The sequence below is a fragment of the Centrocercus urophasianus genome, unplaced genomic scaffold, assembly GCF_019232065.1.
Source record: "Centrocercus urophasianus isolate 14NV4802_14NV808 unplaced genomic scaffold, USGS_Curo_1.0 seq_11, whole genome shotgun sequence".
NCBI classification, from domain to species: domain Eukaryota; kingdom Metazoa; phylum Chordata; class Aves; order Galliformes; family Phasianidae; genus Centrocercus; species Centrocercus urophasianus.
The window spans coordinates 21,669,941-21,697,076 of NW_024884253.1; the positions used below are offsets into that span (position 1 = coordinate 21,669,941).

The window sequence follows — 27,136 nt, forward strand, 5'->3', positions numbered from 1 at the left end:
AAAGGTAAGTGCTTCAAGAAATCCTAACGCCATCCGTATGAAAGATACTAACCCGAACATTATGAAGCTTGACAAACAGGGACAATATTGTAGTTAAAACCAATGGTTCCTGTAAAGAAAAGAAAAGAAAAAAAGATATTCCCATGAAATCAGGGAAGTCTACTTTTCTCCCTATGCTTTAAAGGAATGTAGTATGTTCTGACATTGCTGTGATCTTCTACTGAGACAGTATTTTGTTAAGAATCCTGCAGCACGGGAATACTGCAAGAGAATTTCTTGATGTAATCTTTAATTATTTCAGACTATTTTCAACACTGCTGTATAACAGGTATCATAAACTGAGCTCTTCAGCCATTCCGTTTTCTGGACTTTTCGTGTTAAATTCCAGAGAAATGTGATACTAAAAGAAAGTTCTGGTTCCAAACATATTCAAGTCCACTGTAACTTACCCGAAGCTTTTTGATGAAGGACAGCAGTTCACTCCTAAATCAGGAACACAAATATCTGTGAGCCGCCATCCACAACTGAGAGCACAGGCAAACTTAATTCACCAGAAACAAGTCAGTAAAGCAAATCCTTCATCTGCCAGAACATCCCTGCAGCTCCAAGCTTATAAATACAGGGTATATAAATGAAAATATTCAATCATTTTCAACACACTTACTAACAATTTCACTTTTATAACTCAAAAAAATAAAGAAGCTAAATGAAACACCTGCCACTGTATCCTGAGTTGCATCAAGACAGTTGTGACCAGCAGGTTGAGGGAGGCAATTCTGCCCCTCTGCTCTGCTCTCATGAGACCCCACTTGGAGTACAGCACCCAGCCCTGGGCCCTCAACACAAGAAGGACACGGATATGGAGTGGGTCCAGAGGAGGGCCACAAAGATGATCAGAGGGCTGGAGCACCTTCTGTATGAGGAAAGGCTGAGAGAGCTGGGGCTTTTCAGCCTGGAGAAGAGAAGCCTCCATGAGGACCTTATAGCAGCCTTCCAGTACCTGAAGGGGGCCTACAGGAAAGCTGGGGAGGGACTTTTTGGAAGTGCAGACAGTAACGAGAGAAAACAGTTTGAGACTGGAAGAGGGTAGACTTAAGACTAGATATTAGGAAGAAATTCTTTACTGTGAGGGTGGTGAGACACTGGAACAGGTTGTCCAGTGAGGCTGGGGATGCCCCTCCCTGGAAGCATCCAAGACCAGGCTGTGAGCAACCTGGTCTACAGGTAGGTGTCCCTGCCTATAGCAGGGGGTTGGAATTACATGATCTTAAAGGTCTCTTCCAACCCAAACCATTCTATGATTCTTTTTATCAAGCTCCAAAAGGCATGATAATCTCTTTGTATTAACTTAACCATAACCACGTGTATGGGAACTGCTGAGTCACGGCCTGAACCTCTGATTGATCTGATTGAGGTGAGCCATGAGTCAGCCAGAGGAGCACAGCTGAAGGCAATTCACCTGTGCTGCCAGAAGGGGTGGAGCCAGGCTGCACCCCTCCTAGACCCATTTAAGAGCTGGCTACCAGTGGGGAAGGATCTTGTCTGAAGATCCCTCCTTCTGGTGTTTTGTGCTGAGCCCAGCATAAGGGGAAGCCTTCCATTTATTCTCTCTTGTTATCGTAGTCCACTTTGCCTAACTCTCGTTTATTTTGTGATTGTAACATCTTCATATCCATTGATTGTACACCACGCATTCCAGAGTTTATCATAACAAGAAGCTCATAGTTGGCCTTGGATTTGAGAAGAACCCAAAAACATCAACTGTTTGGACAAATCAGAGACCTAAATCGGTCACACCAGTCAACATGAGGGCTAGCAGAGGTTACGTAATTGACAGTGAAATGACTCCATTCATCTATACCTTTTTCTCCCACTCCCCACAGGCTTTGTTTCAAGACAGAGTAACATTTAGTTTTCAAAACCTAAAACCAGATGTGGACACCTACACTGTGAGCTAGGAGTTCAGAATAGATATAAAAGAATCTGTAAAGCAACTCTACTCAATGCAGACACCACCAGTTGCTCAAAAAACTGCCCTCTAAATGCCATTGACTTCACTTGAAGATTTCTTGCCCAAAGAGTCGTGGATGCCCCATCCCTGGAGGCTTCAAGGCCAGGCTGGATGTGGCTCTGGGCAGCCTGGTCTGGTGGTTGGTGACCCTGCACATAGCATGGGGTTGAAACTGGATGATCATTCTGGTCCTTTTAGGTCATTTAGGTCATTCTGTGACCTATGCTGATCATGAGAATACATCACGCATTTGGCATCTAAACTGCTTTGAATCCCACCCACACCTTTTCTCTCTCCAAAAAGAAAAGCCAACACACCACCCTAATAGCCAACACTGCCCACTGCTTGCAACTGCTGGGTTAGATACACAGCTCAAACAACCTTTAAAAGCAGTTCAAGGAAACACACCTGTACATAATGCCTAGTGTAGATTCTCTGTGCTTTATCAAACTCACTCTGCCATCGTTTCCCCGTTTGTGCTGGTTGGATACACTGCAGATCTGTACGACGACTTCCCAGAGATCTTTGGCTGTCCTTCTGCTTTCCTTGGGACCTGGGAGTTCTTTGCACGTAGCAGCCAGCAACTGCCCCAGCTATGCAGTGCAAGAGAAGAAACACAACACACAGCTTCTCTGAATGTTTACTAGAGAAGAGGTTACTCGTATTTAAAATGGCCAAAAAAACAATTTTAAGCTACAAACATCAGATCAATGTAGCTGAACTTTGCAGCAGAGGACGCTGATCTGTAATGTGGAAGACGGGAATGAAACAACAAAGCATTTTTCCCTTTAACAGTTTCCTTATGGGGTACTTCATTATGAAGAGCTGCTGGAAACAAGCTTTACGTTCTACTTATTCAAATAATGCATTGCACAAAACCTAAAAAACAAATTGCAGTTTTAAAATGACTCGATCCCTTTGATATCTATACAATAAATAACCTGAAAGAAAAGAAAAAGTTGCAGTGGTACTCTTTGCTACACAGAGAAATCAAAAGGTCAACATGGAAATTAAGCAGCACCTCAGCTAACCAAAGCTGGCCAAAAATGAACATCACTTCACACAACTGCATTCAGCTTCATTGCCTGACCGATGTGAGAACGCTACTATAGAACTATTCTGAAAGCAAGATTTCACAAAGGGCAGTGCTTGAATGCCCCCCCAAACTAAGCACTGGGCTCAGGCTCACAAGCAGACCACAGTGCATTTGGAAAAAAAAAAGGGTTTTCAAAACAGAAAGAGTCAGTGAATGATATCTAAACCAGTCACATCTCCTCCATAAGCCTGGGCTGAATCCCTGCTGAGAGTCCAGGCCTCTATGGAAGGTGTTTCAGCACTCAGCTTGGGGATCCTCCCCACACATACCCACCGTCTAGGGAACCAACCTCAGCTGGCCTAAGGGTTACCAGGCACTTTGTTTCATCTGTCCTGCAGCAGGGCCTGCAAGTCTTTTACCAGCTGTCAAACAGGTTTGCTGCTTAGCCTTGCTAGGCCCTCCACTTTGCTACATTTCACTTATTATAGCAACAAAAGAAACTGCCACCCTCATGACAGAAAGGTAAATACTTTGAGAAGTACAAGAGACCTCAACAAGAAAAAGCCAGTTACAGCCTGACATGGCTTTGAGACTGAGTGCTCATTACCTTTACATAAGGATTAGTCTGAACCAGAGGTAATGGAACTTGCATGGTCAAGTACTCATTTTCACGCCAGTTTAACAAGAAGGCCACACACTCTTCAGCTATAACCTGTCGAAGAGGAATATCTGGAAAAAAACAGGCATTTTTATTTTTTTTTGAGAAAAGCAGCATTATAAGAAACCAAGAAAAGCAAAAAAACAAATTAGGATCAAGTGCTTCCTCCAGCTGCAGCAGTACCACACAGCTCCCTCAGCATGAAACCACACAGACTGCTTTAACGACCAGGAAAACTCTGCAGATGGAAGTGCAGATGTTAAAACATCCTGTTCCAGCCCTCTGAGTGGTACCCAACAGAAACTGTCAATGCTTGGCAACGTGCAGCCATCCTGATGCTCCTGTTCTTACTTCCAACTTCTAAAGACTAACAAAACAAACATGACAAACCAAAACTATTGTTTTTCAAGTTATATACTGAAATATCTAAAATACAAAGCTATTGCTCTTTCCCTTTTTGTTTTTTTTAATAAAGCTTTGTGCTTTGTTGCATCTCAGGAGAAAGAGCAGCATACTTACCAGGCACTCTCATTTCCAAGTATCCTCGGACTCTGCTGATAAGATCAGAAGGAGGACGCTCCCCAGTAGCACCAGCTCCAGCCTCATGTGTGTAGATGTCCAAGAGCAGCATTTCATTCAACATGACTTGACGGAGTTTTGGAGAAAACTCTGTGACAAGCTCTAAGCAAGCAGCAAAAAGCTGCTTAGCGTGGACAAAATCCTGCAGCGAAGAGGTTACGTATTAACGGCTCTGAATGGATTCATAAGGAAAGACAGAGCTGAAATCCTGGCTGAAGGAGCATTCATGTTCATTGCCAGCACTGCTTAAGAAACTCACAGTTGTCATTTGCATTACTGAGTTCCTTGGACTTGCTTTTAAGCTTAACAGTTGCCACAGTTTCAGGCTTTTCAAATAAAACAAGCAGCTCAAGCTAAAACATAACAGAAGTTGTCTATAAGCATATTATGCAGACATTTTGGTTTTTCCCTACAGAACAGTCAATTACAAGGCAAATAAAACAACATTCTTATAAATCCTTTAAGTATACGGGCCAAAAGCCAGCACTTCCTATCAATGTGTTGAGTTTAGATACACAATTTAGCACATCCCAGTCAAAATGCATGAATGAGGTTATCTCCAGGCCCAACTCACTGGAAAGCCATTATCCTTGCTCTGGAGAACTGAGAGAAATATTTAACTATTATATCACACACACAGCTCCTTGTTGTTAAACTTCAATTGCTCAAACCAACTCACAGCAAGTTGGGATGGCTTGCTCACCTTAATTGCACAGCAGTGTAATCCCTTCGCCATAAGGATGTAGACCAAATCCCTAGTCAGATTATCTTTGATTCCTAGAATAACATTGCCATAAACATTTGGTACTTCCCACTGTGAGAGAAACATGCAAGACATTTGCACAGAAACAGAGTTTAGAATTCATACATTTGCTTGGATACTAAAAATAAAGCTCAAAATGTTGAGAGAGATGAATTTTTAAGTGCCAAATCTTTCAGAAATGTTTGCATTTCATCAGCAGTAAGGTATGGCTCAGGCATACAGAAGTACCCTAAAAAGGGCTACGTCTTGTACTCTGTTCATATGCTGAGTGTGCAGTCATTTGAGAGACAAAGACAAGAAAGCCAAAAACTTAACTAAAGAAAAAAAAATCTACTCCTCTCTCTTTTTAACTGGTCAGAGCAACAAAAGCTAAAGAAACTTACTCTCATGCAACAGGTTTGCAATACAAACAGCAATTACTTAAAATGAAGGTTAGGCATTACAGAATGTCAGTTTAGATATGCGTTGTTATTTTTACCATCATTATGCAGAGAGACGAAAATGAAAACAGTGCACTGAGGATCTATGGTAAAATGTTTACCATTCACAGAAAGCAGTTCTATCATATAACCACACAGAATAAATTACCTTATTTGAAATAGTCCAGAACTGGCGTTCAGAAGTCATACCATGCAATTCAATCAAGATCTGACGAATCCTCCAGGGGTCTACTGACAGTATGAGCTGATGTTCAAGCTGGCCAATATTGACACTTGCTGAAGCTAGGGGAAAAAAAAAAAAGCACTGAAGTCTCCAGAGCATTCCTTCATAATGTAGATCCTTACAATACTTCAGTATGTGATATTTTAAACAATAAGCTAAGAACAGTGGATACACCAATGCCTTTCTAGAATCACAGAACTGCAGGGGTTGGAAGGGTCTTTGGAGATCCTCCAGTCCAACCCCCTTCTGACACAGAGTAGGTTACACAGGAAAGCATCCAGATAGCTCTTGTAACTCTAGAGGAGACTATATAACCACTCTGGGCAGTTCCAGTGTTCTGTCACACTCAATAGCATAACATTTCTTCCATGTATTTGCATGGAACTCCCTACTCTCAATTTGTGCCCACTGCACCTTGTTCTGTTGCTAAGGATCACCAAAAAGAGCCTGGTCCCATCCGCTTGACACCCACCCTGCAGATATTTATAAGCATTGATAAGATCCCCCCTGTCTTTTTCTTCTCCAGGCTGAACAGCCTCAGGTCTCTCAGCCTCTCCTATAATAAGGGAGATACTCCAGGCCCCTCATCATCTTTATGGCCCCCTACTGGACTCTAATAGTTTGATGTCTTTCTTGAACTGAAGAGCCCAGAACTGGACACAGCACTCCAGATGTAGCCTCAGCAGGGCAGATTAGAACCTGCATCAACCTGCTGGCCATGCTCTTTCTAATGCACCCCAGGATACCATCAGCCTTCTTGGTCATGAGGGCACACTGCTGGCCACAGTCAACCTGTTGTCCACCCAGACACCCAGGTCCTTCTCTGCAGAGCTTTATTCCAGCAGGTCAACCCCTAACCTACACTGATGCACACAGTTATTCCTCACCAGGCACAGGACTCTGTACTTGCCCTTGTTGAACTGTAAGATTCCTCTCTGCCCAACTCTCCATCTTGATTACAGCTCTGAAGCTGATGTTCCAGAAATAAAGGGCAACACAATGGACAAAACATTCCTCCTTCACGTTTGATATTTGATATCTTAGCCACAAAAAGAGATATGTCATCACTCAGTCAAGAAAGGAGTCAGTCACTCATTTTCCTTCTTATCATTTGCCTTCCTGCTCCTCGGGTAGAGGTGTCTGGATTCTCAACTTTTCCTTTAAAATCAACAGTTTTCAAATACTCTTGGTTTAAACTCTCGCTAAATTTATTTATTTCAGATCTGCAATTGACATGAAATTGTAGCATAATTACAGCTTGAAGTCATTTGATCCGTGGATGAAAAGCAGAGGAAATAAATTGTAGCATGTAGAGCTAATGCAGTTTTAGGCCCCTTACATCCTCTTGTACGTGTGACTCTATGTACAGTTCATGCTAACCCCACAATCCTCCTTACTTACGGGGCTGCTTGCAACATTCCCTTCTTTAACAACAGCAGCCCCCTGCATCCCCTTATTCCTGCTACAGCAAATTGTTACTCTGAAGATCTGCATTAAGTTCAAAATTTGTACCACAAAGTCTTTCTTTATTGCTTTAGTGAAAAAAATGTGTTTTCACAACTGGTTAAAGTCAACATATGACTGCATTAGAGCAGAAAAGGTTTGCTCTTCCCAGTTTCAGCCAGCAGCTTGTAGGCCTTTTTCTTACGCCAGCTTTGAGCTGTTGTGTTGCTGCAGTCAGCCAGCTGCATCTGGGACATGAGCTTGCTGAAAAATATTGGGGTTACACCCTGATAGGTTAAAAAATTCATCCAGATGGTATTCCTGGTCCAGCTCATCAGCCACGCTAGCATTGGAGCTAGCATAAGTCTTATGAGGAGCAGCTGAGGGAGCTGGGATTGTTCAGTCTGGAGAACAGGAGGCTCAGGGGAGACCTCATTGCATCCTACAACTTCCTGAAGGGAGGCTGTGGTGAGGAGGGGTTTGGTCTCTTCTCCCAGGCAGCAAACAGAACCCGGGGAAATGGCCGTAAGTTGTACCAGAGGAGGTTTAGGTTGGACATCAGGAAAAACTTCTCTCAGAGAGTGGTCAGGCACTGGAATGGCTGCCCAGGGAGGTGGTGGGGTCACTGTCCCTGGCAGTGTTCAAGAGGTGTCTGGATGAGGAGCTACGAGGTATGGTTTAGTGGCTTGTGGTAGCAATGGTGATGGGAGCACGGTGAAACTAGATGGTCTTGTAGGCCCTTTCCAACTTTGTGATTTTATGATTCTATGATAAATCCAAAGGCAGAAAAATACCCTTACTGTGAACACCTGCCAGACAGATCCAGTTTAAACCAACTGCCTTACCTCTCTTTCACTTGTCAGCCAGTACTCACTCAGCTAAGACACAAAAAACAACCTTCTTAAAAGGCACTGACTGAAGGTGAGAACGTTAAAACCTTTCTCTCTGAACTCGTTCTGAGAACAGGTCTATGCATAGTAACCTCAGGTAATGAAAACAGGCAGCTGCACACATATAAGTCAATAGAAACACTGAAAATTACCTGGGATATCATAAAATGAAGTCACAGGTTTTGTGGACAGGTTGATTCGAAGAGATCTCTTCCGCATTTGATCAACGAGCAGTTTCCGTTCATCATCTTTCAGAAGCTTTATGAACAGCTCGTGAGATGAAATCATGAAGACAAGCTGAAGGTCTTCCAAACCCAAACACAAGTTTCTAAATTAAAAAGTTGATAATCATCAGGAATAACCCGTTTGTTTGTCAAGTTGTAAATTCTCAGAAGTACTTCTTATGTCGCATTATATTGCTTATAAGATGCAAGTGCATGATGTCCTAGAAGCAATACGTACTTGAGAAATGCTGCCATTTTTCTCTTCAGAGATTCAGATGCAGTTTCCAAGTTGATTGATCTTGAACAAACCTGGGGAAAGTAAGCAGTAAATAATTAAGGCAGGGCTCAGAAAACTTAAAATATTTTGCTAGAGACAGTGTTGCTCTCCAGTCTTCTAACTCCATGTTAGTATCAGGTAGCAACCCTCTCTCTCAAAGGAGGTAACAAAGTTACCTGATAAATACTGTAGCTATCACAGATGGATAAGAATCTCTTTCAACCGGGATACAAGAAGCTGTTTCACACAACTGTGACCTTCCTTGACATAATCCACATTCTTTTTTGCCAATTCCTCAGATATTTAGGCCTGCTAACACTGAATGTCACAGTGTGAGTCAGTCAAAAATATCATTAAGTACGTAATAAAGTCCTTCTGTGGGAGATTAGAAATGAACTAACATTTCCAAGTGCAAAACTGTAAGACCCATTAGGATTAACTTGTTGTTCTTTTGTTTTTTTTTAAAAAAAGCAGGAATTTCAAGAGAATTGAACAGCTGATAATTGCCAGCTTTCAAGAAATCTTTTTTTCTTTTTTTTTTTTAGAAATAGGTTCACTTCTAATTTAAACAGTTGGAAAACCTTTTGCTGGCTCTGAACTACAGAATACATCAGTCAATTTTTGACACACACTTGAAGAGAAACTGAAGAGAAGCTGCAGCTGACAAGCAAAAGACAAGACCCAAATTAAGCAACAGGAGATATGAATACTAGCAAAGCAACAAAAAGAGCAGGTTCAGACTAAGTAGCAAGAGTTTCCTAAAAAGCTTCACTGAAGGCAAGAGTTTAAGTCTCACATGTACAGCGACTGATCTGCTTCACGACAGGCCAGTTTGCTGTAACAGCCAGCAAGTGTGGTCATCTTCATGGATTACTTTGTCCCAGAATCTCTCTCTGAGACTTCATTTCTTTGTTCCTCAAAATAAACATTCCATAACATTGCTATGCATTTTAATGAATGAAGGAAATGCAGCAATTTCAAATCCAGGCTGAAGCAATATATCAACACAGCTTCAGTCCAGCAGATGAACCATTAATACAGACAGAAGAACAATACAGAGTGTATTAGTGTTAGCTGTAATGAAGCTGAATAAAGTTTGAGAATTTACCTTACAGTGCATTTTTCTCGCTTCACAAGCAAGTGCTTCTTAAAACAGCAATACAGTTAATGAGGGAAAGACTTACTCCATTGAATACCATTTCCCCTTCTAGTTTCAGATGATAATTCCTTACCTCCAGGAGGAAGTCTATTTTCTCTTTGTTGGGTTTGAGGAACAGCTGACAGAACTGAATATCAATTATTTGACCCTGCAGTACATCACAGACGGTGTTGCATACACAGATTTTGAAGCAAACTTCATCCAGAGCATCATTCCTGCATGAATACAAAACTCAAGATCACGACTTCTCTGACAAACACAGCTGGTATCAAGGCAAATCTCTACATGTCAGATCCCAAGACAAGTCTGGAGCAGATGCCTTTGTCCACACCTCTGAAAAAAAATGACTCAGAATCTATATATTTTACCCAAGACCCAAGTGAACAATCTACAGAACCCTCCTCTTAGGCTGTGTGTCTCACATACGTGAGTACGTTGATAAGAACAGCCTCTAAGATCCTTTTCTAGATCTTGTGATCCTGAAAACTGAAACTGTCATAATCAGTATCTTCTTCTTCTCACATGTTTGTGAAATACAACCTTACTCTCTGTAACTGAAATGCCTGTAGGCACCTCCACCTCAGAGACAACTTGTCTTCATTAAACGACGTGTCTTCCACAGAGCCCTGATTCAAGTGCCTAAATTCCACGGGAGGTTGAATTTTGGATACGGCCACAAGCTTAGCACTTCTCAGGAACCATCCTCAAGCTGCCACTGTAACATGCTTAATTATCTATATCTGTCTCTGCTAAAATTCCCACACTGATCCTCCAGGACTGGGCTGGTGCAGCAGTGCACAGGGCACCTAATCACAGGCAAACTGCAGGGCCAGTGCTCCCAACAAAGTCCACATCTCCTGCAATATCACTGCTCAGTAAGCAGTGATCAAAGCCTTATCAGCTTTGATTTCAAGTGTTAGAAGACCTTCAAAGAGGTATTAACTTAGATATAAATTTAAAAACATATGTGTGTGTACATATATTTCCATAAACATTGCATAGACCATTAAATTATGTCTCACCCTTGCTGAGCTTTTTGGAACAGCTCCCTCAGCACAGATTGTCTGAACTGAACGGGTAAACTGAGGGCTAGGTTATCTTCAAGGAATATCTTCACCAAGTCCTGCAACACAGACAACTGGAATCATTCAATGGATAGTTCAAACATGGATAAAATAATTTTCTTTGAATGTTTTGACAGATAGAAAGTGAAGCAGCTTACACCCACATTTTACTGTATAACAATAAAGTCACTACACACCACTAGAAAGAGAACAAACATGTTCTTTCTCATCAGAGAAAAAAACATACATAACTCAGAAGCATACTCTGAAATCCAAAGAATTACAATTAACCTGAAAAAGCCATTCAGAAGCTAGTAGAAATTATTTACACTGTCCAGAATCCAAAATATTTTAATCTGATACATATCAGATTATATTTCTATAGAAGCAAGTTCTGTAACAGTATGCCAATGGTTGAACAAAACACTTAAGCATTTCCTGAAACTCCCAGCAGATCAGATGGAATCACCAATAAAAAAATAACTCTCCACTGTAAGTGGGCATTAACCACAGTACCTGATAGTTGCCAGATTTCATGCAGTTGTGGATTTGATTATACGGAGTTGCCTGTTGAGATGCATCATCATCAGATGAGGTAAGAACTCCACAAGCCTGACAATATCCAGCTAACCGCTTTTCATCGATGGTACAATGAAGCGATGATGAACCAATCTGAAAAGCAGCAGCCCATGAAATCTTAGTGATCAAAAATATTATGGAACGTGAGCTTAATTCTGAAATGCAAATGGAAAATCGCAGTTTCCCCTGGCAGCAAAAAAAAACAACCCAAAAAACAGTAAAGAACGTGTGCATATGGACACATTTTTATGCTCTTGTATGTGCCTCTTCACAGCTCAGATCGTGTTTTGTCTATTAAAATAAAACCTGAGTTTTGCAGTTTTGGAAATACAGATTAAAAAAATGTAAAAGGAAGCATATCTTAGCTGTAATTGAAAAAGTTTTCTTTCAAAACAAAACAGAAATCTGATTTCCAATGGAAAGTTAGATAAACAAGAATAGGAAGTGCCTGCTGTTGATATGGTTTTCTTCCTCAAAAACACACAGTCACTGTTAGAATACCACTACTGACACAGAACGTACTGTACTGGTCAGCCAAGTTAATACTAGCACTGAAGACATTACCATTGCACTTCTTGCATCAGTGCAGTTTACATAACATTCAACACAAACCAGAAGAAAACAGTGACACATCACACCTAATCAATATAATTTTGAACAGAGCACAATGTAAAAATCACCCTCCAAAAAACCCCAAAACTGTCATCAAAAATCCCATGACGTTTATTAATAAACACTTAGAGCAGTTACTATGCTGCTAAAGAAGGAAGCAAATTTTTTTTTCCCCTTAGAAGAGCTGAACACATAGTAATATAACACTCATTACCTTCGCAATCAACTCCTTTGTTTTGTAAAACTTCTCTTTAGCATTTTCATGAAGAGCCGCGTTTGTTGCTCCTTGCTGAAAGTAGATTGCACCCAAGTCATAGCAAACCTGCAAACAGCATTGGTATAAAAGGCATCACCTCAGAAATTCATGTAAGATCAAGTATTTCAACCCTTTTTTTTCTTACACGCTCTTCAAATTTTTAGCTGGTGCACACACTGTGCATCTTTCCCCACATGCTGCAATTATTTCCTCTCTACTCGCGATCTCACAGAATCACAGAATTGTAGGGGTTGGAAGGGACCTCCAGAGATCATCGAGTCCAACCCCCTGCCAAAGCAGGTTCCCTACAGCAGGTCGCACAGGTCGGCATCCAGGCAGGTCTGGAACATCTCCAGAGAAGGAGACTCCACCACCTCCCTGGGCAGCCTGTTCCAGTGCTCCGTCACCTCACTGTACAGGTAACTCTGTATGGGCATTACAGAATTACAGAATGATTTCCACATATGAGTAACAACGCAGTCCTTGTCAGACAGTGCTTTATTCCAGAGTGAGAAAAAGTGAGAGTTTGGGGGGGAAAAAAAAAAGAATGATAATATTTACAACACTGACAGAAGCATAAATCAGCATGAAAATGATGTCAGCGGCATTTTATTGCTTTACGGATAGAACAAAGAAAAGATCAACAGAAAAATACTGCAGCTTACCTCAAAACGTGGCACAACAATTTGTCTAAAGAAACAGAAATAAACAGAAAGCTTCAGGCCAGAATGTACAGTACCTGGCACTGTATCTCCTCTGCGCTGATTTTTAGCCCAGCTGTGGAACTCTCTGTTTCTCCATTCACCATACCAGGCTCCATGGCTAACAAATCCAGAGTTCTTATAGTGTGCACATAGAGATCCTTATTCAATTTAAGTGCTCCTTCTAGCACCAGGATGGAATCAGCAGCCTGCTCCTTCAACTACAATAATTCAAATGCATTGAGAAAAAAACATAAATCTCTTAGTTTTGAGTTTAGCTTTGGGTTTAATACTGTAACAGCAAAATAAAAAGGCAGCCAAGAATTTATTTAGCACACTTGTCTCACTGCACCTGTATTTCTTGTACAGAAACAGATGTGTCACTGCCATTTCAGGTGCTTAGAGAAACAGGATCAGAGCTTCCAATAGAAACAATACTTTTCTCTTGGTTTCACCTATGCTTCTGTCTACTTCTGGAGCATGAAGTTATGCAACAGTTGGACTGGAAATTCTCAGCTATTATTTCACAGCTGAAATCAAAGTAGCTTCTCTTCAAACAGCAAAATTTTGTCACGTTTTATGACAAACTGGTAAAACTTCATTTACATTCACTCATTTGAGATTTCCTTTTTAAGCGTAGAGAAAAGAATCAATGCAGTGACTGCAATTGATTCTAAATATAAGAGTAGTGAAAGAAGCTAAGTTGCTTATGGAAGTAGAAGCTTTATTCTTTCCCCTTTTTTGCCTCTCTTGAAGTGGAACACATTAGGCACCCCCAGCATTCTGGTGGCAATGTCATACAGAAAACATCCCTACTAAATTTTCTCTAAAAAGAAGTTGTGCCCTATTTTGCTGTCATACACTTCTATAGCTCATGTGTTGTATGCTCTTAATTATTAATTACACATTGATTTTTGTAGAGGCTTGCTTGATTCGTACAGCTCCACGCATGGACTGAAGAAAGAATGGCTAAACCTCACAAAACAAACTCCACACAACATCCAGTACAGGAGCAACACCACCCCAAACAAACACGAAGGAACTGTAGGAGCTGCTAGAAGTAGCTAACATCACCTCAGTGTACTAAATCCAACAAAACTGTAAATATGAATGGAAGGAAGATAATCACATCACATTTATATTCACGTAAAAAGTACAAACAAGCTCACCACTTTCAAGATGTTTTCAGTTAGTTCCTTTTCCTGCTGCATCTGGTTCATCCTGGAGAAAGAGGGATGCGGTCAACACTTCAGTTCTAAAGCAAACCATCACATTACTTTACTTTGTTGCTCTAGGCCACAACAATTAATTCCTAAATACCTTTTGTTTTTAACTTTTTAACATCACTATGCCAGACCATTGAATATTCTTAGCTACCTTTATCTGAAATAAAAATTATATAAAGATAAAATGAAAGGTTTTAGACGAGAACATGATTTCATTAAATTTCCATGCTTTCATTGCCTTCCTTTTTTATTATTTTTTTTATCAGATTGTTGATATCAGCAAAAGCAATCACTTTGCACATCCTGAAGTCTCTTGAAGCTTCGCTAGCAAAATCATAACCAGATCTGGATACAGACAGGACACTTCAGGATTTCTGATAGAATTTCTAGCAGTATTTTCAATCAACGCACTTAACAGACTCATCCCAGTAACAGTGCCATTACAGAATCATATCATAGAATCATAGAATGGCCTGGGTTGAAAAGGACCACAATGATCACCCAGTTTCAACCCCCTGCTGCGTGCAGGATCACCAACCAGCAGACCAGGCTGCCCAGAGCCACATCCAGCCTGGCCTTGAATGCCTCCAGGGATGGGGCATCCACAACCCCAAAAGCACATGAAAAGTACCACTGAGATGCTCCCAACTTTATCTGAGAAATGTGGAATGTAAAAGTCAATTCCAAGAACAGGCTGTAACTGAAGCTGCACAACTCCTGGCACGTGAACTCAGTATTGACTTTGAGTTAGTATTGCCTAATGAAACCAATAAAATAATTTCATTATTTCTCAGGTTACCAGATATACAGTGTGGTAAATTGTTAGAATAAAACTGTACTAAGCAAGCCAGAGCAGGATGTAAGAAATACTTCCTGTTTAAACTAGAGAATAAGCTTTCTGTCCCATAGAAACTGCCATCTCCCTTTCTCCTATGATTCTTCACACTTCTACAAAGTCACAGATAAGATACTAAGGAAGTAGAACCATACACATACAAATAAATTAAATGTACTTGACAGAAATAAAGAATATACTTGAAGTAAACACAAGTTTTCCACATCACAATTAACCATGTTAAACAACTGTGTATTAGCATGATTTAATCCAATTACAAGTTCTATTTCTGATTACAAAATACATATTAAGTCCAAATGAATTGTTCTGGTAACTTACACATTTAGTTGAGGCGGGCCAGGTTTCACTTGCTTTACAGGAAAACTGCTTTTAACAATGGTCCTTATGGCCCTACACAGGGGAGAAAATTAAGTGAAGAATGGCATGAGCCTCAGAGGCACAATAAGAAGATTACATGGTTCTTAAAATATCAACTTACCATATATTTACTTTTACCCTCTATAATACATCCTGTACTATTTTAGAAATGCTAAAAAAAGTTAAAAGGCAGCAATATCTTTTTATCTTTATGAACATGCAAACCACTCCCTTGACTACTTTACTGAAAAAGAAGCAGCTGTAGAATCACTTTTCTGACTTAGCTCCTCACTATAATCCACCCAGAGACCACAGTACTGATACTACTTTGAGATTCCCTCATTCTGCATACAAATATACAGCTCCATGGGGGTTTTAAGGCCGCTGCCTTAAAAGTACTTCACCATCTGTTGTAGAGTAGTATGGCCATGGCAGTGGTTGGGGGTAGGCTGGACAGGTCAACATCCACATGTTTAGTCCCTGGGGGAACCTTGCTGATGCACAGAAGCTCATTCAGAAGCATGTTCAATACAGGAACAGATAAGCTACAAAAGATAAAAGAATAAGGTGCTTGGTACAGTAAACCTACTTCTGGAATGTTTATGTGACGTTGGTACTCAGTACCTCAATACCTTATTACTTAACAGCTACAAAGTGTGGAATCGTAGAACGGCCTGAGTTGACAAGGAGCACAATGATCATCTGGTTTCAACCCCCTGCTATGTGCAGGGTCACCAACCAGCAGACCAGGCTGCCCAGAGCCACATCCAGCCTGGCCTTGAATGCCTCCAGGGATGGGGCATCCACAGCCTCCTTGGGCAACCTGTTCCAGTGTGTCACCACCCTCTGAGTGAAAAACTTCCTCCTAATATCCAACCTAAACCTCCCCTGTCTCAGTTTAAAACCATTCCCCTTGTCCTATTGCTATCCAACCTCATAAACAGTCGCTCCCCTCCTTTTATATGCTCCTTTAAAATACTGGAAGGCCTCAATGAGGTCTACCTGGAGCCTTCTCATTTCCCAGTTCCCTCAACCTTTCTTCTGAACACTAGAATATATGAACTCTGTCAATTCAGCAGAACAAAATGCTTTGCATCTGATGGCGTTCAAGATCAGGGATGTAAAATGGTTACCACTGCTATCAGCCTAAGTTAAATCCAAGAGGAAAGCTGTTCCAACAAGCTGAACTACTTCCACGCATGCTGTGTCAGTCTGTTTCAGACACATCCCAACAACTCAGTCATCTATTGCAGCAGATCCCAGCTAGTGAGGAAGTCTCAAAGCAATCACAGATCGTACATCCAAAAGGTAAACAATTTCCATTCACAGGGAACTATACTCATATAAAGAAGACATCTCTCTGTGCTGTCATGGCTTATCTCCCTTTCTACTGCATCCATCACCAAACAGTAAAGGTAAGACTAGAACTGGAATAGCACCCTGTAGTTCCACTGCAAGCTGCAGTACATGAAACCAGATGCCAGGCGGGACAGAGCCTTCCTTGGTAAAACCAGAAGGCAGGCAGACTGAGTGCTATCACTTCTAGCTTCTATGATATAATTTAAAACAGCTGAAACACTGTGACTTCAACATTCAATAGCTGAACATCACTCAACTGCTCATAACAGCAGAAATTTTAGAAAAAAAAGGTCCCAATCTGGTTTGTTTGTTTGTTTGTTTTTTAAATAATCCAAACTTTAATCCAATCCCACTTAGTTCTCAACTAAAAGCAATCTGAAGGATCATGAGCTCACAGAAGACGAGCTCTTGCTACTATGTAGAAAGACGCTCTATTAGTAACTGAAATGCCTTTGGATTATTTTACAAACCTAACAAAGAAAGAAAACCACCAATAACAAAACACCCAACAAACCAAAACACCGCAAACGGACCAAAAATTCTCACTGAATCCTACAATCACCACAATACTGTCATACAGTAGAGCTCAGTCTAGAATCGGAATTATGCCTGTAGCTTAAAAAGGTACTGACAGGAAGCATGCCCTGAATAAACGCCAGCACAAGTTCCTCCTGCAAGAAGGAAAGCAGCCTTAAAAAAGCTCTTTTGTGCAAATTCACATACAGCTAAAGTGTATGTAAAGCCTATTGTACACCAGATGCTTTTTTCTGTAGAGTATGGTGGTTGCACTTGTTGGTACTGAAGGTCTTTTCCAACCTAAGTAACTCTGTCATTCAGCAGTTTTAGTATGAAGCTATACAGATTGTACCTTTTCTCCAATACATCCAAATCCCACTTCAGATGAGCAGCAACTTTAAGAGCAAGAAGTTTCAGAATGCGGTTTCTTTTGTTATCAGGAGGTGGCTGGACCTGGTTCTGTTCATTCACTGATGGTTTGGAAGCTTGTTCAAGGAACTGGACGATCAGCTGCACGGGAGGAGGATCTGCAGAGAACACAGGCGCTCATCAGAGGGCAGCTAAGCCCAGAAATTCATTTCTTGTTGCAGCCACGATCATCACATACAGAACCAATCATAAGGGTTGGAAGGGACCTCTGGAGATCACCACGTCCAACCTCACCTGCTACAGCAGGTTCCCTACAGCAGGTTACACAGGAAAACCATCTAATCTCCTTATCAACTACACAGACAGCACAATCACCTGTCAGATTCTAATTCCAATTTGTTTATGTTGAATCAGACTGGCATTTTTATTTAGCCTTCACATTTACTTTCCCACAGCCAAGGCACTCATACTTTGTCATTTATTTCTTGTACGTTGCATCAGCAAAATTTTAGTACATGCACCTATGGAAAATAAATGCCGTGTTACTAAATCATGCAAGATACTGTAAAAATACACACCCACTTTTCAAAACATTGAGAAGAATTACAAGTAGGTATGAGAAACTTCTGGCATTTCTGAATACGCACAGAAAACACCATTTGTCTGATTCTGGGGATATGTGAAAATCAAAGATGCTCCTCCCTACAATAAAAGACTCTTCAGTACCACAGGGCTGTTCTGAAGAACTTCAGACAATCAACAATCAATATTTTTAATTGGAAAAGGGCAGCATAAGGTGCGAGAAAAAGAGATCTCGCCTGACTGCGCTTCAATCTACTTTCTGCAGAAGCAACGCTGTTACAGACGCCCCTGCGTCCGCAGCCCGCTGGTAGAACCCAGGAAACGCCGAATTCAGAAGATTCAACGGGGTGACTAAATGGGATGACTGCCGCAGAAGAAGCACGTTCTAGCCGCGGTACTGCCGGGCACGGAGCTCCTCAGCGCCCCAAGCCGCCCTAGGGGAGCCGCCCTCAGGGAGCGGAGAGAGGCCGGGCCGCAGCGGCCGAGGAAGACGGAGGCCCGCGAGGAGTCGGCAGCGGCGCCAGGCCGCGCCGCACGCACCGGGAGAGGGCTTGCGCAGGTGCTGCTCCAGCAGATCTTCCTCCAGCAGGAACTCGAACCAAGAGGTCTGCGGCGGAGTGCAGGGCCGGCTGGAGGTGGCGGCCTCCCGGTCCGCCGCTTCGGCGCTCATCGCTGCCTCAGCCCCGCAGAGCACCCACGGACGCGGCACAAACCGCGCCCGCCCACCGGCGGAGGAGGCGGTCCCGCCGACAAGATGGCCGCCGCGCCCCGCTGCGCCAGGGGGCCGTGCTGAACCCAGGCCCCGCCTGCTGCCGCTGGGGTGTGAAGGGGGATGATGGCGGTTGTGAGGGCACCGCCCACGGGCCTCAGTGATGCTCAAGAGAAAAGCTGACCAGAAACGCAGGCATTTAAAATGTTTTATATTTAAGTTTTACAATCCTTATTTCGACATCTAAAAGGAATGCAGCTGGAAACAAGAGGGCCCTACGCATTGCTAGCCCCTAGTAAAAGTCACGTCAGGGAGAAAATGAAAGTTCTTTCATCCAGGACAATTCTAGTAGCTTTCTGCACTCTACACAAATAAAAAGGGATGTCATAATTCCACAGTACTCAAATCCTGCATTCCAAAGTTTTCAAGAAAATTAAAAGCCTTACCACTTCTACCATTAAATAACAATTTATACAGTATATATATAAAAAAACTATTTTCCTGGGAAAAGTATTTCATACTATTGTAACTAAAAACATGTATCAAGTAAATTACTTGGTGTACTTTATGTATAAAAAAGGGTGTCCTTTAAAAGTAGTGTCCATCTGTCACAGCAACATCTCGAGTTCCTTCAACTCCAGTTACAAATGTTCATGCAAGGGCTCACAGAGTTCTTTAAGCTTATCAAACTTTGACCCCCACTCTTGGAGGAAGTCATAATTTAGATCTTCATCACCACTAATGGAGTTTAAGGAGCTAAGGCTCCCTGCCAGAGAGCATTCTCCTTCCAAGCAGTACAAATGAATAGTGTCAGCTGGAAGATTCTGTAGATCACTGTCTGCATCCCGGATGATTTGAGAAACATATTCCTTGAAGTCCAGAACACTGCTAACAGCTGACGTTGATTGTTTTTGGTTTGGGACTGAGTCTATTTTTGGTCCAGTGGGTGTCCTGGAATATGGAAATGTTGCCCTCAAGGAGAAGTGGGGAATGTTATGTAGAGGTTTCTTCAGTTCATCTACATTGTAAGCATTCTGGGGAAATAAAACAAAAATGCAAATGTAAGAGAGAAAATTAAAAAGGAAATAGATTCAAAAAATGTTTTTAAGCCTGATGCAACACAAAACTGGATTCCGAGTTTTCTATAAACTGAAGAAGAGAGAGAGCTGAGTTCAGATTGTGCCCTTTGGGTGATGGCAGTCTTCGAGTAAATCTAGAATGGTGTGTCCAGAGAAGTCCCCTCAAAGGTGGCCACAGATGACCAGCATGAGAAGGACAGATTATGCTGAAAGAGAATTCTCCCACTCAAAGAGTAATTCAGGCTAAAAAAAAAAAAAAAGCAAAAAAAAACAAAAACAAAAACAAAAAAAACCTCTTGGCTAAGGACAATAGAGAAAAAAAATAAAAATTATGGAAAAGGAAGATGAGGAGAGGTTGGATTTGCAAAGGTTGGATTTGCAAAGACTGGGTTGAAGCAGCATCATACCTGGTCGCGTTCTCCACCTCCTTCTTCATTATAGTTGAAGACATTTTCTCTAACATCCTCCCAGCTTTCACGCTCCTCAGGAATGTGGTAAATTCCTCCTTTCCGAAACCCCGAACTTCCCCACTGACTCCACACTGTATAGGAAACTAAGAGAGCTGGAAGAAATGAATACACATATTTTTTATATGACATATGAAAAATATGACATACGATAAACAAGTAGTTATGTGATTCCTGGAATCGTCATAGAATCACCTAATCATAGAATGGCTTGGGTTGGAAGGGACCTCAAGGATCATCAAGCTCAAACCCCTGCAGCATGCAGGGCCGCCAACCTCCACATTTAATCCACTTTTGATTTGACAGTCAAATTCCCAGCTAAGAACTGTGTAATCATTAATATATAAACAATTTATATTCAGGAAGGTAAAAAGTCATCTATGCATATTATATTATAAACTTCATTAAAAGAGTATTTTACTTACCTAAAGGAATCCATTTAAATAGAAGGCATTTTGGCCAATCTCTGGCCTTTCACCAATCCTGAGTAAATAAGATATCCAAAGTAAGTAAAACACTGTTTTAATGAAGGTTACAAATGTAATATAATCATTGGAGTCATTACTATTCTGAGATATGTATGCACTTATTTTTAATATGAGAAACAACTAGTTTTACAGTGTACTAACATTTCAGCCAAAGTGTGCCTAAAAGCATACACACTGTGAACATTTCTTTCTGCCCTGCACTCTTAATGAGACTTGCCTGTTAAGACCATAAACCTTCTGGAAAAAAGCTCTCTACCTTCCTAATATGTGAACAGCACATGCTAGCTGTAGAACCTACTTAATATGAATGTGAGGGCTCTGGGCGGGTGGGAGTTTCAGGTAGATATGGCTGCACACAGATTTGCACACATAGGTGAAAATCCTTGTTTATGAAGGATTGAAAATAAGTGATTCTGGAAAAGAGAAGTCCTACATTTGCTTCAAGTGGCTTCAAGCAAGTAAACTCTAAATCTATGTTACTTAGCATCCTTAAATGAGCTCCTAACTGATGATTTCCAGAAAAGGAGAAATACTGATCACAACATCCAAGGCTAAAGCACTTGATTCAATGGATTTAAAAAGAGTAAAAAAAAAAAAAAAAGAAAAAAGAAAAAAGAAAAAAAAAGTACTTGCTTTCCTACCTAGAAAGACAAGGAGACACATGCTGATTGCCAGAATAGAGCCAGAGCTGAGTCCAACAGGTCTTCCTGCCTTCACCTGGCTAATTTCACACCATCTTCCCTTGTAGCCTTCAGGACACTGGCAGATAGTCTTGTCTTGGGATTGAGCCAGACAGGTACCCCCATTCCTACAGGTCCAGTGTCCACAAGGTGATGAGGTACAGTGTCTGAGCCCTGTAAGATTATCAGTCACTTCCACTTTCCCAGCTGGACACCTGTCCAAAAAAAGCACAAGGTATCTTTAAGGCAGGTGAAGCACCTGCTTTTGAATGTCAGTTTTTGAATGCACTAACCCTTTTTCCACAGAGTTCAAAAGTATCAAGAAGTAGATAGCTGAGATCAATGGGGAAAAGGCTAGCTTGTATTTAGAATAAGATTTATAATGTTCATCTGGATCTTTGGGAAAAAGATGGTCATTGGTCTGCTCTGAACAACCATCATGTCTTTCAGACCTTGAATCTGCAGAGAAAATCATTTCTTCTGAAACGAAGGCAGAAGGGCCATGCAGGAATACTGTGAAGAACACAAACCTGTTTTTTGTAGAAGAGCCTCAATACTGATCTTGTGCATTCGGACTGATTACAGAGTGTCTCAAGGCACGCTTCAGACCATCTCAGAGCCTCCTTTAGCAACAACTTGCTAGGCCTTAGATATGCCAAATTTTGACTATTAAAAGAATTCAAGAGGCACTTTCTCCCACTCCTGCATGTATGTTTGTATTATTTTGGAACACAAATGCCTGTATTTTGATTTAGCTAGCTAACTGCACCAGATACCAGGCTGGTGGGCTTTGATTCTGACTCTTAGCAATCAATTTTAGAACTCAGTTTTTTGAGAGCTTCATACAAAGTATAACTAACTCCAACTTCTTTACGGAATATATGTATGATATATTCTCTCTATATATTGTACATACATATGTACATACAATATATACTCTGCATTAAAAAATGTGTATTTTTCATACAGACTAGCAGAGAACAATCCAGCTTCCATCAAAGGGCATTTCATATCAGTGGTGTGTGATCTTCTTATTACAGGGAAAAAAATGGTGGAACAAGTAGGTTTGACACCAGATTTGCAGGAAAAGGCAAGTTTGGCCCGTGACAGGAGATAAGACAGAGAGCAGGATCTGTCTTTGGGATACTCCCCTCTGGCCAGAAGCAGCTGGGAGTTTCGCTGTTGAAAGCAATTTGCCTGAAAACTGCTTCCCAATCACCCCTGTATGAAAAAAAAAAAGCTTAATATACCGGCATTCATATTTTCTCCAGAGATCAACACAAAGGAAAGGGCTGTAACAGGGATGGCTGCTGCAGGCACTAGAATGGCATCCCATCGTGACACCCTGCCGCCTCAGAATGAAGCCAAACTCTGTGCTCCTGCCTTCCACAAGTAGTGGCTGGCCGTTGAGCTGGACATCACGCAAACAACCTGCAGCAAAGCAGAGGTATGCAGAGAAGTACACTGAGTTATCAAGTTCCCCACCTTAAGCCTTGCCCCCAACATGTGTGCTGAATTGTAGGAAAACTTAATATTTATAAAGATCCTTACACCACTTCCATTGTTTTGTTTTAGAAAAGCTACAGGAAATGTGCCTGTATGTCCTGGCCCATCTGCAGATTGGGGCTGCATGAGAAGCAGCATAATGGAAAACTGTCTTCTACAAGGCATGGTCTCAAAGTCCCAGCACCTCCACCCCAAGAAATGGAGAGAGTACTATGGGTTGCCTCCCAAATCTTTCTTCACCTATAAGTACATGTTCCATTCTCTACTTGTGACCTCTGCCATGGAAAACGAAAATGTAAAGTGCTTTCATCTTTAATATTTACAGGAACCTTCACATCTTTGGCAGGACCAAATACATGGCAAACAGAAATTTGAACCTTAGCTCTGACTTGTCTCTAGTACAGAAGGAGGGATTTCATGAGCATAGCAGTGTACATGGGACTGAATTCTTACTTGGGCTTTAGATCCTTCAATATACTCAAAGGTGCCACCTTTAGGCTCTAATTCCCTCTTTTTGACAGCTCATCACATCACTTACCTTGGAAATCACTCTCTGAATGACTGGGAAGGCGGTTTCCTAGCACAACACTTGCCCAGTCCATTTCAAACCACCTATTTGTGCCCAAGACAGATGTCACTTCCTGATCCCCACCACCACTGTTGACACGCAGAGTAAACTCGTTGTTGTAGCGCTCCATGGTCAGCAGGACCCACTGGCCATTATTTATACGTAACGTCTTCATTCTCAGAGAGTGACTTTTGTCCCCCAGGCTGAAGTTAACAGAAAAGTAGCCCTCATCTACCTAAAAGACAATTAAGACCTTTAATAACCCCTTCTCAGTGTTATTGCACTGTCCTGTCTCAAAAAAAAACAACAACTGAGCTTTTAAAATTGAAATGGCATTCTTGTTTTTAAGGGAGTGAAAAAGTGCTTTATTCCCAGGTAAAAATTACCACAAGAAAACTGCAGGTTCAGTAGTTTTTACTTTGCAGAAGATGTTCCTATGTTGTTTCATCAGAAAGCATCACTGTTTTGATTGTGGTTCATTTCTGAGGACAACACAAATGAGAATGGTTGCCCTCATGTGGACAATTCTTGCTGTTTATTACATCAAAAAATAGATGCTCCTAAGCAGAATCATTTCCTCCTGTATACCCCAATACAAATAAGGAGGACCGAGGCAGAAGGGCTCCAAAGCACCCACCTCCAGCTGGATGAAGCTGCTCCCATCTGCAGAGGCCAAGCTGAGCAGTGTGCTGCGGGAGATGCGGGTGCGCACCATCAGCTGGATCCGAGTGCTGAGAGTGCTGAGGGTATTCCTTGGCTCGTAATGGATCCAGCTGTCCCTTCCAAAAGCCCATTCTGGAAGAACTACTCACAACATTCACCAAAGCAGAGAAAATCTCAGAAACCACTGCTCCTTCAGTGCTTGAGAATTAACCAGTTCTGAGCATCAGAATTTCAGTTCTTAAGAAACTTTGACAAAGTAATGAAGCATTCTGGAAAGCACTCCCCCACTCCAAACGGTTAAATTCACACATGCATGTATCTCCCTTTCTTAAGAGAATTAAGAAGAAAAGAACAAACCAAGAATAAAAACATTTAGGCAGGAAAGGAACAATCAGGCATTCTGCCTGTCACAGACTATGCATTCTGCCCGTCACTCCTACATTGAGCCCAGTAACCCTTTGCTTTTGTCTAGCTCAATGCTAGCATTTGCAGCCCAACATGTTAGAAGAAACCGGAACCAAATGGAGTATTCCTAATACATCAGGGTATGACTTGTGGATTTTAAACAACTGGTTTCTGAGCGCTTGGTTTCTCCCAGTGGTGAGAAGTAGAAACCAATGCAGCTATATCAAATAAGCAGTTGGGCTTCTGAATGAGCATCCCAATATAATGCGAAACAGAATGAGAATTAAATCTAGGCAGATGTTTCTAAACCAGTATCGTATATCTGCAAAACATTAATACAAATAACTGAACGATACTGACCATTTATGTGGTCATTATAAACTCTAAACAATGAGGGCTCCAGGCCTAGAATGTGCTGCCAATTGTGACTCCAGTTCTCACCCCATCAGGCAAGCTTCCACTGAGTCAGTTAATGTCACCTTTTAAGTCTCGTGTGGGAGGTGGAGAAAGGAAGAAAGGGTCTGGCTTACTTCAGGGTATTATTATTCCGTATGCAGGATGGGAAAATAAGACCACTAAATTGAAAGGGTACGTGCAATACACCAGTCATGCATATTAATCTCAACACAGTGATTCAGTGCTAACTATCATATACTCCTTTTCCAGTGCTTCTCATTCATGTTAAGGTGCAGAGGGGGCTAATTCCCCTCCAACACCAGACAAAGACCCAGATATTATGGGGAACTCATACTGACAGAGACTGTTACTACTAACTTCCTTGTTCCTATCTTGTACCTAGAGACAGAAGGCAGGCATATGGCAGGTAGTCCCAATAAGCACCCATAACTCATGTCTGGTTTGTGATTCCAAGTAATGGCTGATGAAGGTATTAAGATGAGGAAGTCAGAGCCAATCCAAGCATATGTGCCCTGAACATGGCTGAGAGCTATTAGAAGCACTTCACACATTAAAGACTTCATTTTTTAGATTTTTGGATGTTGCTAAAACTTTGTACTTTCTTACAATGCATCAGAGGTTTTCATTATCGCCTCTTGCATGCTTTTGTTCTCTGATGCACATTTCATGCTGATTTTGCACAGGATAACACATTTGCTGGAGCTGTCCTCATTTTATGTCCCTACACGAACCCATTGCTGTGGTCTAATGGTGTTACACAACCTTCATTTCATTCCAGTGGCAGAAGAAAATACAATTATCCCCCTTTTATGGACAGAAAATCGGGCTGGAGGACTTGAGGTTTGTGTCCCCAGGTTTCACAGAGAGAATATTCCAAACTGGCACCTAATCACTCTTAAGACCACTGCAGGATGACAAACAGCACCACATTTATTAAAATAAACTTTTGATCAGTATGGTCAGAGGAAGAATGCACAATGCAATCCTTTTTTCCATCTTTACCACTGAGAAATAAGGTGCCATGCAATGAAAAAGGCAAAACAATGCATTTGACCATTTGCCTACTCCACAAAGTAAAACAGAAGACCTTCATCTGTGTCATTACCTTCATTCAGCAAGATTTAGAAGGATCTTTACTTCACTGCAGATCTAAAACATTCCCAGAATACAGCATGGTCTTATTAAGATCCTAAGTTCAAAGCAAAGGCAAATTCACAGCAGTGTGTTTGACGCTGTTCCCACTGCTCCTGCCATGAATTTCCCCCTAGAACTTGCAGTACCTTTATCACACACTGGTCCAGCATATCCTGGGGCACAGTCACAGTGAAAGAAGTCCCAGTCACCAACACACCGGCCGTGGACACCACAGGAGACCATCCCAGCACTCTGACACATTTCATCTGTGAGAATGCATCCTGGAGAGCTGTTCAAGGACTCCGCAGGGTGCTCTAAGTCATATACCTAGGAAAGGACAAAGGGAAGAATCACACCAAATGTTTACAGTTGACAGTGGTAGACCCAAGATTGGCCATAGCAGCTCTACCTTAGTGTCAACAACGACATTGCGAATGCAGCCAACAAACCCTCTGAAGCGCTCTTGTGAGTCGCGGTAAGGCAAAATCTTTTTAACTCCACCCAGCTGTAGGGGCTGGTGACCACTGAAGATCTTGCCTGTGCTGGGGGGAAGACGGAGAAAGAAAGAATTAGTGGAAAGAAAGAACACATTTTGGTTGGTTTTTTTTTCCCTTGTTTTTTTTTTTAATTTCCCCCCCTTTCTTTTCATGAGCTCTTTTAAGTAATCACATTTCTAGCTCAGGGATTATTATTAGTTTTTACCTCCAAATTCCCACAGTCTCTTCGGAGGCTTCACAGGCAGACAGATCCACTTGAGAGATCTTCTTAACACTGTCACTGTCTCTAACTGAGCCATTTATGCAGTGGTCAAGAACCAGCTTCACTTTCTGAAGAAAATAA

General features: G+C 41.6%; 2 protein-coding genes across 3 annotated transcripts in view; both read right to left on the reverse strand.

The window, feature by feature from the left end:
* Nucleotides 1–18,888, reverse strand: part of INTS8 (integrator complex subunit 8) — a 24,209-nt gene extending 5,321 nt beyond the window's left edge. For both annotated transcript variants that reach the window (XM_042839831.1, XM_042839832.1), the window contains exons 1-19: nt 18,721–18,888; nt 17,582–17,756; nt 15,759–15,899; nt 15,316–15,387; nt 14,085–14,136; nt 12,954–13,136; nt 12,173–12,280; nt 11,284–11,439; nt 10,726–10,826; nt 9,777–9,918; nt 8,506–8,576; nt 8,196–8,371; nt 5,636–5,769; nt 4,988–5,098; nt 4,225–4,426; nt 3,655–3,776; nt 2,420–2,604; nt 450–483; nt 53–109 (exon numbers count right to left, since the gene is read on the reverse strand). In XM_042839831.1, coding sequence (XP_042695765.1) covers nt 53–109; nt 450–483; nt 2,420–2,604; nt 3,655–3,776; nt 4,225–4,426; nt 4,988–5,098; nt 5,636–5,769; nt 8,196–8,371; nt 8,506–8,576; nt 9,777–9,918; nt 10,726–10,826; nt 11,284–11,439; nt 12,173–12,280; nt 12,954–13,136; nt 14,085–14,136; nt 15,316–15,387; nt 15,759–15,899; nt 17,582–17,756; nt 18,721–18,850 — 2,352 coding nt within the window. In that variant the 5' untranslated portion in view covers nt 18,851–18,888. The remainder of the gene's footprint in view (nt 1–52; nt 110–449; nt 484–2,419; nt 2,605–3,654; nt 3,777–4,224; nt 4,427–4,987; nt 5,099–5,635; nt 5,770–8,195; nt 8,372–8,505; nt 8,577–9,776; nt 9,919–10,725; nt 10,827–11,283; nt 11,440–12,172; nt 12,281–12,953; nt 13,137–14,084; nt 14,137–15,315; nt 15,388–15,758; nt 15,900–17,581; nt 17,757–18,720) is intronic.
* Nucleotides 18,889–19,530: 642 nt separating this feature from the next.
* The window catches only part of LOC122154992 (neural-cadherin-like), a 41,939-nt gene continuing 34,333 nt past the window's right edge, over nt 19,531–27,136 (reverse strand). Inside the window, exons 25-33 of the mRNA XM_042808648.1 lie at nt 26,999–27,123; nt 26,706–26,838; nt 26,443–26,623; nt 24,315–24,481; nt 23,648–23,912; nt 22,854–23,034; nt 21,565–21,818; nt 20,376–20,530; nt 19,531–19,923 (exon numbers count right to left, since the gene is read on the reverse strand). Coding sequence (XP_042664582.1) covers nt 19,531–19,923; nt 20,376–20,530; nt 21,565–21,818; nt 22,854–23,034; nt 23,648–23,912; nt 24,315–24,481; nt 26,443–26,623; nt 26,706–26,838; nt 26,999–27,123 — 1,854 coding nt within the window. The remainder of the gene's footprint in view (nt 19,924–20,375; nt 20,531–21,564; nt 21,819–22,853; nt 23,035–23,647; nt 23,913–24,314; nt 24,482–26,442; nt 26,624–26,705; nt 26,839–26,998; nt 27,124–27,136) is intronic.